The sequence below is a fragment of the Hipposideros armiger genome, unplaced genomic scaffold (genome assembly GCF_001890085.2).
Source record: "Hipposideros armiger isolate ML-2016 unplaced genomic scaffold, ASM189008v1 scaffold_17, whole genome shotgun sequence".
NCBI lineage: Eukaryota > Metazoa > Chordata > Mammalia > Chiroptera > Hipposideridae > Hipposideros > Hipposideros armiger.
Window position 1 is genome coordinate 5,834,462 of NW_017731367.1, and position 14,509 is coordinate 5,848,970.

Consider the following 14,509-nt stretch of genomic DNA (forward strand, 5'->3'; position numbering starts at 1 on the left):
CGTTGAGTCTGACAGTGTCCCCACCTCCCAAAGAGCCCTCAGGCAGAATTACTTACTTATTTGTCTGTGAGAAGCTGGCACTTTTGTGATCAGAGCACATCTGCCATTCCATTCTTTCACTTGTTCACTCAACCAACGTTTCGGCGCCTGCTGTGTGCCAGCCTATTGTTAGTGATCCCAGAAGACCTCGGGCTCCAGGCACGCTGGGAGGAAGCTTCGGCCTAGATTAGCCTTTGTGAAATGTGCAGGTTTGGGATTGCGCTGACTGAGTTCCGGGTCAGGTCTGAGTGAGGGAACGGTCAGCGTGCAGCCTTTGTCCGTCTCAGCCCTGCGCCCAGGAGCTGCCTGGCGCCCTCCTGCCTCAGCAGGCGGGTCCTGGGGCCGGGCTGTGGTGTCAGCTCTCCCTGCTCCAGGTCTGCGCTGCAGAGCGGAGAGGCCTGGCCGCCCAGCCACCTGTCCATGCCCCGCGGGTGCTGCATGGCCCCTCTCTGTAAGCGCCCCATTTGGGCAGTCCGGTCATGTGCTGGTGCAGTAGGGACCCCATCCCAGTGCGCTTCCTGGAAGAGGGAGGAGAAGAGCCATTTACTGCTCTGCCCCGCTCAGTCCTGCCCGGAACTCTGGGGTGGGCTCAGGGTTTGGTTTGCATGTTGGCAGGACAGTCGCAGATGGCCCACCTAGTACTGTCGCGTGGGGGGTGGGGTCATGGCTTCAACCCAGGAGCTTTGAGGGCATGGTTCAGCGCACTTGGCAGCCTGTGAAGCTGGCGGTTTCGGGCTACAGTGCGTCTTTCAGAGCGGTGCCGCCGCGAGGTCCTGCTGAGGCAGCTGGCCCTCACGTGACGTTGACGTGCTATGCCGGAGAGTTAGAACCAGCGAAGCTGCCCAGGAAACTCGGTGGCCCCTCAGGTGTACTGAATAGCTGGTGGGGGGGGGGTCTGTGGGAGCTAGACGGGGGCTCACTGCAGCCCTGTCTACTCTTATTGAAGTGGGTGATAGGAGGCCTTGGGGCTCCATTCCCATGGACACCAGTCTCTGCTACAGGGGCTGTGTGGGTTTTCAGGGGTCCAGCCTTGCTCCCCCAGAGTGTGGAGGGGCCCGTGAGTGCTCTACGCCTGCATGGGCTGGGTGCTGCTCGACGGCCCTTAGACTGAGTGGAAGGGCTGGGTGGGGCCCCGGGGAGGGGTCAGGTGCCTCCCAGGTAAGGGATGCCGAGAGGTCAGAAGAGGTGCTCAGGGCACACAGGCAGGACGCTCAGGCAGAAAGCTCGAGTTTGAGAACCCTAAGAGGCAGCGGTTCTGGTGGAAGGCGCTGCCATCTCTCCCTGGGTCAGAGGGCACAGCTGCCTTCCTGGTGGTGCCTGATGGGGTTTGGAGCTAGCTCTCTTTCAGAGCCGTGTGCATCTGTAACTGGCCTTGTATCTTGGTCGGCTCAGGCCACCACAAACCAGGCTTAAACAAGACTGATTTCTCACACTTCTGGAGGCTGGGAAGTCCAAGGTCAAGGCGCTGGCCAATTCGGTTCCTGGCGAGGGCCCTCTTACTGACCTGCGAGCACCTGGTATCTGCTCACAAGGGCACTAACCCCATCCTGAGAGCTCCACCCTCACGACCTCGTCTGACCCTAGTTCACTCCCAGATGCCCCTCCTAATGCCACCACCTTGGGGGGTAGGGCTTCAGCCTGCGAGCTTTAGGGGGCATAGGTCAGTCCACAGCACCTTTGGAATGCCTCTGCCCCCCCCCCCCAATACGAAGAGAAAGGTGCCTCACGTCTCAGGACATGACACTGAGAGCACTGCCACCTTGCTGGCAAGTGTGCTTGTTTGTCAGGCATTTCCTGAGCACCCCTTGTGCACCAGGCTCAGGGCCAGGTACTGGCATGGGCTGGGTGAGCCCACAGTCCCCGCCGTGGACAGTGGCAGACGTCGTGCAGATAGCTGAGCTCTGTTGAGAGGCCCGCAGCAGAAGGGGGCAGGCACGCGCCGCATGGGGCCACTGTGGTGAACGGTGGGCTTGGTCATCGGGTACTTCAGTGCAGCCATGCTTCAGGGGTGCTCTGTGGTTTGGTCTTTAGTTACAAAGGAAGAGTCTCATTTCTCAGAAGGAAGTTGTGCAGCTACGGAATTGTGCAAGTGCCGGGGGCCTCCCAGAAGGGCTGAGCTGGGCCAGCGCGTGGTGGAGGTGTTAGCAGCGTGTGACAGTGAGACTTTGGTGGTTTAAAACCACCTGACTGCTCACCACCATGCCGGTGGGCGCAGTGTCCTTTCGAGGCCTTGGGCATGTCAGGCAGTTCGCTTGTCTTTGTCATGGTCCCCTTGTACATGGCTTCTGAGCTGATGACTTGGTGTTCGTGCACCAGTGTGTCATTTGTGACAGCTCCCTGAGAGGAACACGGCGTGAGCATTCGTGGCTGATTTTGCCGTCTTTGCTGGGCTGAGTTAAAATGCCTGGCGTCTTTATTGAAATCCTTGTCACCCCAGGATTGTACTCCTTGCTTGCACTTCACCGGCCCTCGTCCACCTTCCTTGAGTGGGTGACCCTAAACGTGCAAATGCAAGCCTAACGCTCATCTTTGGAGGCTAGTTCTAGAAGACAGTGTGAAGTCATAAATCCATCTGTGTAAATAGCTGTGTAAACATTTTAGTTTGGCCAAATAACCTGTAGCAGTTTTCCTGTACCTGGGGAGAGGGAACAACTCAGAGGCTCCAGCCACACCTAGAGTTTCTGGGGTAATGGTCTGGGTGGGCTGGGTGGCAGGGTTGGCTCATCTGGTTCTCGATGGTGGTGATGGACACTCAACTCCAAATTTCACTAAAAACCATTGAGTGGTGCACTTAAGCAGGTTGATTTTATAGCAAAACTATTGAACAAACCAGCAGGAACCTCCCGGCTGACTCCGTGCAGCCGGTGCAGTGACCCCTGGCCTCATGAGGTGGCCTCCGGCCTGGGAGCCTCTTACCCCCCACGCCCTGTCCCACAGTGTGGGGTCCCCTTCTGTGAAGCCCTGGTCAGTGCCTCCCTTCCCTCCTGTGTCCAGACTTCACCTCTCCCTGTCCCTGGCTCTTCTGTGGCCCCTTCAGATCCTCTGGGCACGTTTGTTTGTTTGTTTGTTTGTTTGTTTGTTTGTTTGTTTGTTTGTTTTCTGAGCACGTTTTTTATTTCACTGGGCTTTTGTAAAGCTGGATGACCAGAGTTTTTGTGACTGCAGACAGGATAGGCCTGCCAGAGAGAGCCAGGTTCAGTGGCTCCCATCAGCCTCTCAAAAGGAGGGTCCTCACAGACCATTCTGGCAAATTCTTCTCAACAAAAAGTTAAATAACAGTATGATGAAATATGGAAATAGTATTTGCCTTAAAAACATGGAGTTTAGCTATATGGATAACATTGATTTTAAAGGGGTTAATGTGAATGAGTCATTTATTAAAATGTGCCCTTTCTGAGCTGTTGGAGCAGAGCCGGGCCTGGCCCCTACCCTGTCAGAGGACCTGGTGTGGGTGCCGGGGAGCATGGCGATCTTCCTCAGCCCGACTTGACTGCACCCCGCTCCTAGCAAGCACCCTGCTCTAGGGAAGGGCAAGACTGGGCCAGTCGATAAGCCAGGACTTAAGGTCACTGTGGTCACAAGAACCATTGTCATCGTTTTGTTAAGTGAATATACTTGAATGTACCACATCACAAGACTGCCAAGAAGACAGGTCCCAGGCTCGCATTCCATCACAAAACTTGGTCCTTCCCGGTTGCAGCAAGAGGGTGATTAACTGATACTCCTTGAGAGGCCGCCTCTGTTTCTCCCATGAGAAGAAGGCTCTCTGGCTGGAGCTTCGGCTGCTCCCTGGCACCACGAGGGCCTCTCGCTCCTGGCTCCTCCCGCCTCTGCCCACTCCGCTTCCTGGATGCCATTCCAGGTACCTGGACCCCGGAGCTGATAGTTTCGTGGCCACCGGCCTCTACCAGGTTCTCAGGCAGCCGACGCGAACCCCTAGCCTCCCGGTACGGCCACCTGCCAGTCTTCCCGCCAGCGCTCTGCCCTCCGCTGTGCCACCTGGCCTCTGCCGCCCCTCGCGCTTCACTCCGAGGAGGCGGCATAGCTGCGTCTGTTTTGAGCACCCATTTGCCTCTTAGTTTTATGAATCTGGTTTCCACCTTGCCACTTGCCTCCTGCAGTTTCGAATGCCTCGGCAGGATCTGATCACTTCCGATGGCCTTGCTGGGGCCTCATCCCCCAGACCAGTCTGGCCCGTGTTCATTGAATCACCATGTTCCCCGCGTCACCCACTTTTCCGCCTGATTCTTATCAGTCACTTTCCAGGCTCTGTGTCCTCTGCTTCCTGCCCAGATTCTTCCTTCTCACCAGCCTCTCCCCTTTGTCGGTCTTACGGCGCCAGGTGGCATCACCCTGCGGAGACTCCTGGGCCGTGGCCGTGGCGTGCACCCACACGTCAGCTTCCTCCCCCCGGGGCCTCCCGGCTCGGCAGCCCTGGTGCCCTCTCAGGCCCCTCCTGCCCACACAGTTGGCAGCTCCTTCCGCCCGCTTTGCTCTTGGGCACCCTGACTCTTCCTGCCTTTGCTGGGTCCTTGCTGCCTGTCAGCCTGCCCACCTCACAGGGCAGCTGGCCTCCGCCTGCCCTTCGGAAGTTGTCCTTGTGAGGCAAAGCTTGGAAACTTGGATTCAGAAATCTCCCTTAGCTCCTTGTTGCTGCACGAGAAAGTTTAGAATTCTGAAGCGTGTACTCGGGCCGCCGTGGTCCTGGCCGTTTTCGACCTTGTTTCCCGTGGCTCTGGCTGCACTGTTTGCCTTCCGGCCTCTGTGCTGGTCTGTGTGCTGTGCTTCTGCACATCGCTCACTCACCTTGGGACACCTTGCCCACCTCTGCAGGACTGAATTCTACTTGTTCTCTGAAGCTCCCTCAAACACCTCCTCCTTCCTGTCGTCTCCACAGCTGGGGGGAATCCCAGAGCACGTTATGTTACGTCTGCCCAGTTATTTCTGGGTGTCCCCCCAGACCTCAGCTCTGGAACAGCAGCCTTTTCCTGGCAGAGGGGTGCTGAGCTTAAATGCTGACGAGTGACTGATAGAAGATCCCCCAGAGGAGAGCAGTGGGGCCTGGGAATGTAGCTGCAAGGGCGCAGGCACGGCCCAGCAGGAAAGAGAGAGGCTCCTCTCGCTGGGAAAGTTCCAGCACAAACTGGGCGAGCCCTCACGGGAAGGCAGACCCGGACAACTAACTGGAAGACACGCAGGTGTGTGTATATATATATATATATATATATATATATATATATATATATATATAAAATCAGATTTCGAGGGCAGGAGCTCTGCTACTTGGGGAACACGATTTTAGAAAATAATCGGTGACTATATACCTATCGGTAATTTCTGTGTTGATTTTATGACTTTTATTCATGTATTAATAAATTTCCAAGGGCCCTTGACTGCACTTGGTGGCATCCTGCAGGTGACTTTATTATATTTGAAAGCCATTTCATGGCTTAAAACCTAAACTTTAGACTAAGTGTAGGTTTGGGTTAGTTCAGCTTTTATTTTATTTTTCCTCAGTGTTGTGGAGGAAATTGCCAATTTAGAGCTGGTGATTTTATGTGGAGTAACTGACTGACATTAACAACAATCTCTTTGTTTCTACAGAGGTTGCAGAGCTTGAAGCTAACTTACCTTGTAAGTATAGCATCCCCAATCTCTCATTAAGTGCTGTGAAATAACTGCATGGAGAAGCTTGTGTTGTGTCTTAATAACCTGGCGTAGCAAAAAGCCTGTGTTTCATGTATGTGAGGCATAGTTTTAATTTTGTGCAGACAGGTAGCAGAGCCTTCGAGGCTCTGATAAGAATGAGATGGTTTCTGTCGTTGGGAGCGGAGCCCCACCGTGCTTCCCGTCCTTGGAGCAGAGGTGCGTTTGGTTGGTTTTGTATCTTCTCTCTCCCACGGCATTCGGCCCCACGTCCTCTTCCTGTGAAAAGGTACCTAAATCAGGATGGACAGCCTGATTTTTGCTAGTCACATCCAAGTTTTTGGTCCAGAAAGTGCTCTTGCCATTTGTCTTTGAGCATGAGGTGGGACGACCTTTCTGCTCTGTGTCGCCAGATCTCCTCACCACGCTTGGCCTCCCGCTCAGACACACACAGACCGTGTGCAGGCTGGCTCAGCAGGCAGGTACGTGGTGACATGTGGCAAAGCTTCTTTTCCTTTTGTCCTGTCATTAGCCCTTCCGCAAACCCTTTATGTTTTATAAGACCATCAGAGTCTGGAAGCTTTGGCCATTTTAGTATTTTTTAGACTTAGAGCTTTTTCTCCTCATACTTGGTTAAAAAATCATCTGAGGCTGAGGGCGTTTGTTGACGTGGGTGCAGTATTTGGATGTGGGTGCCCTGGTCTGGGTGAAGGCTGCAGGGCCTGATGTGGGGGCCCGTCTGACACGGGATGAGGTGGCCCGTTCCAACCTCCACCTAACGCTGGAAAGATACTTGTGGGGCATGACCCTTAAGTAGTTGTGAAATGAGCTTCTAAGGGTAAGTACATATTGCTTCTTAAAAAATTATTTTTAGCATAGTATTTGTGGTATAGTGGGTTGTGATATAAAATGTGTTTTATGGTCAAAACATCTTAAAAGTCACTGGACTGCTTGACTTCAAAGTTTCCTTCTAGTCAGAACTAGAAGGAAGTATCTTGGGATTCTAGTAAAAGGTTATCTTTCCACCTACTGAAGTGTTTACAAATGATTTGGTTTAAAATGTTCCAGGAAAACAAACAACCATATGTTTGAATAGGCGAGACCAGGCGTCGGCAAACTTTTGAGACGGAAGAGCCAGTCCGGTCCCTCACAACAATTTAAAAATTATTCGAGAGCCATAAAACAAATGAAATCATCATTATGTGAATAATATCCTTTAAAATTTTTATAAATGAAACTATGATAGTTTTATTTTCATTTTCAATTTTACTTCAGAGCCACATGTATGTACCCAAAGAGCCGCAGTTTGCCGACCCCTGGGCTAGACAAATCAAGATTGGCAAAATATCGAAGCTGAGTAACGAATACATTATATACTATTCTCTCTTTTTGTTCCTATTCTTTTAAAATTATGTGTTAGGATATTTTTCTAATTAGAAAGTAAAGTGATCTATTTTCTACTCCCACCATATTTTCCCCCTAGTCCCCAACTTGCATGTATATACACGTGCAGGCATTTAATCAAAGACCACAAAAAACTTCCACTTAAACGTGGTTCATTTTGTCCTTGACTGTGACTCTCACATAGATCATTGGTTTTTAACCCATAGAGTGTAGCTTTAGCGTTATCTAAAAATTTGGTTTAAAAACAATACAACTTTATAATTGGTTTTTTCAAGCCAGGATTTTAACTCAATACCTTAGGTGTGACAAAGGCATGGCCCGTCTTCCTAGCCCTTGCAGCTGAACTGTCAGATTAGAGACTACGTGTTCCATGCCTCCTCCCTTTTTCTGCCTCCCTCTCCCCCAGTCACAGTGGGGGGAGCTGATTCCCTTTATGCAAATAAGCCAGGCTTCGTTATCTAAAAGAGGTTATCTAAAAGAGGGAATAAGAAGCCTCCAAAGAATAAATCTTTATTATCTGTTTAATCAGCTTTCTAAAATACTTAGTAAGGAGAAGGAAACCACTTGCCATTGAGCAGTGCTGTTTAGTCATTCAGAACTATTTGGGGCTCCGTGCTGCAGGTTTATAGAGGTTTCTCTGTTTGCAAAAAATTTTAAAAAGAATCTATCTTTTAGATAGATGGAAATATGCGAATCTTAGCCCATGCCTACTGATAGAGGAAACACTTAATTCTGCAGTTTTAATAAAGCCCCTGCATTGAACTAAAACAAAAACCTGACCTTTAACCTTTTGTTGTTCTTGTTAGAACTTTGAGTTTTTTGACCTTTAAAATTTTTGTTTTTTTTTAAGTAGTTTTATTATTTTTTAATCTACCTTGATAATTTCTTTTTTCTTGGTGAGCCAGTCTATGTTAGCGGGATTGATTTCTATGTCAGTACCTTTATTAAAACAAAGGCGTGTGCTACAGGGTAAGAACAAATGCAATGATCTAACTTCAAGTAATCCATGAAACATTTCCCAAACCCTTGTCATGTTTTCATTACATGTGTTTCAAGAAAGGTGGCATTTATCTGTCAACTTCTAAGATCAGGAAAAACGAAGCCTGTTGAAATTATTCCACACACAGTTCAAATGTGTGATTTGGGTTAAGGTCTTGGACTCTTTGACTCCCAATTTCGTTTTTCCTAAAACAAGTAATATGACAATATAATCTCTAAGACCCCCGTCTTGCTCTTCTAGACTAAGTTCCCTTTCACACTGCAATGATTTTCTGAAGGATCGGTTAAAAAAAAGAAACCCCACCAACAGTTCTGCGTTATGTGTAGATGTCCGTCACACTTGGCATGTTTATGAAATAATGACGTGAGGCGTGGTACAGGGAAAAGAGTCATGAGCCAGTTTTAATTTGAGAGCTCAACTTTCTTCTGTTAAAAACCTGTGTGATCTTGGGTTGGTCACTGAACCTCTCTGGACCTTCGTGTCATCTCTCATGACTGGGGACTTTGGACTGGGTGGTCTCTAAGGCCATTTCCAAGTCTTGATTTAGAATCCTATTTTTTATGAAAATTTATACTGTTGTAAAACTAGGCAAATATTTTTAGTGGGACTGAAATAAAGTCAGTAGGTGACAATTTCTGTATGTGGTCTCCCCAAATTCCCTGGGGATTTGCCATTCTTCTGTGCTATTTTTTAGAAGGAGGCAGATGTAGGATGTGGCTACCTTGCCGTATCTGTACCACTAGCTCTTCTCCCATGGGAACTCCTGTCCAGGTCCAGACCCCTCTGACCAGGTACAAGTGGGCACACAGCATTGCCATTCGAGTCAGCAGTGCACCCTTTCACCAGCGTTGCAGGCTAAATTACCAGTTGGGTTGTGAAGACATTTTCTAAAGATGCCACAGAAAACTCTGGGTGTGAGCTAACTTAGCAGACACGTTTCTTTTTAACTTCCATTTGCTGTGTGAATGACTATGGTGCTAGGCGAACAGACCAGAGGTTTGGTTGCCCTGGGCTTTTGTTCTGGTTTCTCCATGTTTAGCCAGCCTCATCCACATCGGTGAATCTCCCTGAGGTGTAGTTTTTTTCTTTTTCTGTTCCTTTTATTTTTTTAGCTGAGCCATCCTGCCACTTTTTGGCAGCTCAGCTCGGGCCGGGACTCGAACCAGCGACCCTGTTGCTCAGAGCTCACACCCTTGAGCGAGCTCTTAACCAACTGAGCTACTCGGCCGGCCCTGGTTTTTTCTTTTTAAAGAAAATAGCATAATTCTTGAAATTCATGAAAAGATCTCTATTGTTAGTGACCACTGAAAGGTTGGAAGAAACCATCTCAATTTGGAATTAAAGAGTAAAAGACTACCAGGAAGAGATCACGTGGGAAAAGTCACTGGTTTACAATTTGAGCACTTTGGCACAGGTGTTATCAGAGCTGGTGAGGAGACCCAGCCCCATTCCACTCTGTGTGTGTGTGTGTATATGTGTGTGTGTGTGTGTGTGTGTGTGTGTGTGTGTGTGTGTGTGTGTGTGTGTGTGTGTGTGTGTGTGTGGTCGGCCTCGCCGTGAGCTGCCCCCGCTCTCACACCTTCCTGATGTGCTGTTTCTTTTGCAGGTACATGTAAAGTGCATTTTCCTGATCCAAACAAGCTTCATTGCTTTCAGCTAACTGTAACCCCAGGTAATATTCTTACGTACTTTGGTGTTAAAGTGATTTTCAAACGGCAAATTTTAAAGGCTGTCCAAACCTACCACCTTTGACCTGGTTTGTCCTCTAACTTTGTGAAGTGATTACCATTTGATATGCAGACAGATAGGTGCTTTGCAGTCAGATCAAGCCGGCAACGTGAATCTGAGGCAGGCAGTGTCCACTCTGGTGACAAGGGACAGGCTGACAGTCTCAGTGAGGGAGGACAGAGGCTGTTGGTGTGCTGTGAGAGAGTGAGCCCTGAGGTCACAACTCGGCTCAGACCCTGCTCCGCATGTCCAGGCACTGTGACCGTGGTTAGATTGCCTGATAACCTCTCCGCAGCAGCCACCCAGCTGCAGGGGATGGAGTGGGACCTATCTCACGGGACAGCTGTGAGGGCTGCACAGATAGTGAGGGCAGCGCTTTGGCCCAGGGCCTGGCCCACCCACACCCGCGGGTTGCAGCTGCCCTTGTTAGGACTGATAAGCGTTTCAGCCCCCTGTGCCCCAGGAGGGCAGCAAGAGGGAGGACTTGGGGAGTTCACAGTGCCGCTCCCAACTGTGTACGGCCCACCAGTGCTGGCGCTGGCCAGTGGGTGTGGTGCCATGGGCAGTGGGTGTGGCTGGGTGGGAAGAAAGGAGGACAAAGGGATTTAACTAGAAGGGAAGGGAGTGTGTGGAAGAAGTGGGGGTGCTGTTTTTGGGGGGAATGTGGAGAGGGTGAGGAACAGACTCAGGAGTCACTAGCTAATTTAAAATGAAAGAATGCAGCATTTCATAGGTGTGAGAACAAGTTCACAAATAAGCCCTGAATTGTCTCCCTGTAGGTAGAAGGTGTTCTCCTGTGGAAGATGTTTGCAAATAATGGGAGAAATCCCGTTTCAAAACGTGCTTGAAAGGTTTTACAAATCCACTGAACCCGGGTGGAGGTTCTACCAACAGCTCGGGTACCGTTTCCGCTAAATGACTGAGACTGGGATACAGTTAATACCCAAACACTTATAAATGAGGTGTTGCACACGCCTGACACCCAGAGATAACCGGAGCTCAGGACTTTGAACCGAAGTGACGAAAGTGGTAACCATCCTTTGGCGCCTTCAGAAAACTCACTGCTCGTTCTGCTGGTTTCAGCGAGGGTATTGAGCACACTTTATTTCTTGGAGACTCAAGGTCACCATGATGACCATCATTTACTGTTAAGCAGTGCAGAGTATTTTCAGAAATGACTGCGGTGATGAAGACTGGCTGGCTCTGTGTTACCTAACCACCCTGCACTTGTGTGTTTGTAGTAAAAACCGCCTCTGCCCCTGCCTTTCTAGGGCCTGCCAGCAGCTCTGCCCTTGCCCAGCTGGGGCTCTGGGGGCCGCTCGCATTTGGTTGACTTTGCCATGCGTGTTGCTATCTTCTGTGAGCGAGCTCGCGCGGAGACCAGCCTCTGGATGAGTGTTTCTCTTTTTTTTAACTGCATTTTTTTTTACCGAGTTACAAGGATGTTGGGTATGACACCATCTTTGATGTTCTTTTTATTGTTTCTAAAATCGGAGCACAGTTGTTTGTTACGGTTTTGGTATTCAGTGTTGGATCAGAGCAAAGGAACTTGTGTTTTGGCGCCCGCAACTGCAGGGTGTCTTGGCGTTGGCATTTGTTCCAACGGCACGTCTGGGACGTGACGATCGCACAGTGCTCTGTACCGAGCATGCGCTCACGCACTGTGCCTGCCCTGTCCCGGGTGTCGGTTACTTGGACTGTGGACCGAGCATGCACTCACACTGTGCCTGCCCGTCCCGGGTGTCGGCGACTCACGGGGCTGTGGACCGAGCATGCGCTCACGCACTGTGCCTGCCCGTCCCGGGTGTCGGTGACTCACGGGGCTGTGGACCGAGCATGCGCTCGCACACTGTGCCTGCCCATCCCGGGTGTCGGTGACTCACGGGGCTGTGGACCGAGCATGCGCTCACGCACTGTGCCTGCCAGTCCCGGGTGTCGGTGACTCACGGGGCTGTGGACTGAGCATGCGCTCACACACTGTGCCTGCCCTGTCCTGGGTGTTGGTGACTCATGGGGCTGCTGCGGCCCCTGCCTTTTGCTGTTCAGAGAAGCATGGCAGCCACCTGTCAGCCCTGGAACTTGCCTAATATCACGGTTTTTAACAACGTGTGAAGCCGGCTCCTTTGCAGCTAGTGTCCCGGGATAGGATACTAGGAATAGGTGAGGCCTAGCTACTGGGCAGTCAGGTGGGAGTGTCGCCTCTGCATTAGAGGCTCAGAAGTCTTGATCTGGCTTCTGGCAACACAGATCCTCCTCATGCTTGGTAACATTTTTATAGTTTTGTTTGTGTTTGGACTGTCCCTCATGCTTAGGGTAAATACACTCTTCAGAGAAAGGATGGAACTGTAATTTAATTTGGTGATAGAAGGAAAAAAAAGAAGTGAAGTTAGGAGGAAAAAACCCTTCTCATCAACTCACCAAACAAGAAAAAGTACTAGTAAATGAAACGAAACAAAACAAAGCAACACTTTAGAGACTGGCTGAAATGTCCCCAGGACCTTCTGTGAGGCCAGAGGGACCGTCTGAAAAACGGAGCCAGCTTATGGTTGCCCACGTGGCCTGTGGAGGTCCCCTCAGCCCACTGTGACGTGGTATTAGGCAGAGAGGACCATGGACTTACATAACTAATATTATTTTTAGTTTTCCTTTATAAGTACATTTTACTGAGGTATAAAATTACAGACAATACAATGTACTCATTTGAACTGCACAGCTTAATGAGTTTTCAAAAATGTAGGCACCTGTGTAACCACAACCCCGTTTAGATATTCCCAGCATCCCAGAGTTCCCTGTGCTTCTGGGCAGTCAATGCCTTGCCCCCTACAACCCACCCCAGATTCCCTTCTGATTTCTAGTTGCGTAAATCAGTTTTGTCAGTTCTTAAATTTCATATAAATGGAATCTTATATACGCTTCCGTCTTATATAAGAGAATTTTCTGTACTCTGTCTCTGGCTTCTTTCACGTAACATGTTTTTAAATTCATACGTGTTATGTGTGTCAGTAGTTCCTTTTTATTTGTTGTGTGACTATGCCATAATTGGTCATTTTCCTATTGACACACATTTGAATTCTTTCCAGCATCACGAATAAGACCTCTGTTAGCATTCTCATACCATCCTGTGTATACTTGTATTTTTCATTTCTCTTTAATTCCACTTAAGAATGAAATTTCTGAGTCATGGGAAAGATACATGTTTAACTTTTTAAAAAACTTTAGGCTAAAGTGGTTGTACCACACACCAGCTAGCAATGTTGAGAAGTTCCAGTTGTTATGCATGCATACTTATTTGGATGTGAAATAGTATCTCACTGTCGTTTTAATTTGCATTTCCCCAGTGCTGAGATTTTGATTGAGACTCTTGATGCTATGTATCAGTTTGGCAAGAAATGACATGTTAACAATATTGACTCTTCCAGTCCATGATAATGGTAAATGTCTCCATTTATTTAGATCTTCTTTAGTTTCCCTTGGCAGTATTTTGTAATTTTTAGTGTACGTGTAGGTCTAGCAAATACTTCGTTAAATATATTGATAAGTATTTCATGTTTTTTGAAGCTGTGGTAAATGCTATTTTTAAAATTTCCATCTTGTTACTAGTATATAAAAATAGTTGATTAAAAAAAATACGTATTGATCATGTGTCCTGTTAACCTTGGTAAATCCACTTATTAAATTCTAGTAGCTTTAAATATATTCTTAGGATTTCTATGGTGATCACATCTGTAAATAAAGATATCTTTACTTCTTTCTCACCAGTTTGTATACCTTTAATTTCTTTTTCTTAACTGCACTGCTGTGGCTGCCAGCACAGTGTTGATACAAGTAGTGGGAGCACGTTTCTGATTGGGGGGAAAATGTTCATTATTCATTGAAGAAGAGGTCAGCTTCAGGCTTGTTTTAAGGTTGATGACCTTCATCAGATTGAAGAGTTTCTTTCTTTTCCTGGCTTGCTTAGAGATTTTATCATGAATGTGTGCTGAAGTTTTTCAAATTTTTTTTGTACCAGTTGAGATGATCATATGATTTTTCTCCTTTATTTTGTAAATATGGTGAATGACACATTGATTTGTTGATATTAAGCCAACCTTGTATTTCTGCAATAAACCCCACTTGGGCATGATGTATTATCTATTTTTTATATTGCTGGGTTCAATTTGCTAATATTTTGTTACAGACTTTTGTGTCATTATTCATGAAGAATGTTGGTTTGTAGTTTTCTTTTCTTGTCATTTCTTTGGTTTGGCATCAGGGTAGCGCTAGCCTGGTAGAATAAATGGAGAAGTGTTTTCTGAAAAAGTTTGTGTAGGATTGGTATTATTTCTTCTTACGTGTTTGATAGAATTCACCACTTAAGCAATCTGGACCTCCTGGGGTTTTTCTGGGAAAGTTTTTATTTGTTAATTTAACTTATTTAATAAATACAGGGTTATTCAGCTCTTATGTCAGTCAGCTTTGGTAATTTTTTACTTTCAAGCAATTTGGCCATTTCATCAAAGTTATAGAATTTATTGATGTGAAAGTCGTTTAGAATACTCTTTTACTCTTCTAATGTCTGTGGGATTTGTACTGAAGTCCCCTTTTTCATTCCTGAACGACCCTTTCACAGGGGTCGCCTAAGACCCTCGGAAAACAAAAAGATATTTACATTACGATTCATAACAGTAGCAAAATTACAGTTATAGAGTAGCA

General features: G+C 48.0%; 1 protein-coding gene across 9 annotated transcripts in view; it reads left to right on the forward strand.

Moving 5' to 3' along the window:
* Positions 1-14,509, forward strand: part of UBE2F (ubiquitin conjugating enzyme E2 F (putative)) — a 59,910-nt gene that overhangs the window by 7,323 nt on the left and 38,078 nt on the right. For 4 of the 9 annotated variants that reach the window (XR_002122429.1, XM_019629379.1, XM_019629388.1 and 1 more), the window contains exons 3-5: positions 5,644-5,673; positions 6,099-6,167; positions 9,696-9,761. The exons of 1 other annotated variant lie outside the window; for it this stretch is intronic. Coding sequence is in view for 7 of the 8 variants with exons in the window: in XM_019629379.1 (XP_019484924.1) it covers positions 5,644-5,673; positions 6,099-6,167; positions 9,696-9,761 (165 nt within the window). In the remaining variant the exon portion in view is untranslated. Of the gene's footprint in view, positions 1-5,643; positions 5,674-5,810; positions 5,905-6,098; positions 6,168-6,960; positions 7,043-9,695; positions 9,762-14,509 lie in introns of all 9 variants that reach the window. 4 more of the 9 variants (XM_019629397.1, XM_019629401.1, XM_019629404.1 and 1 more) reach the window with 3 other exon arrangements.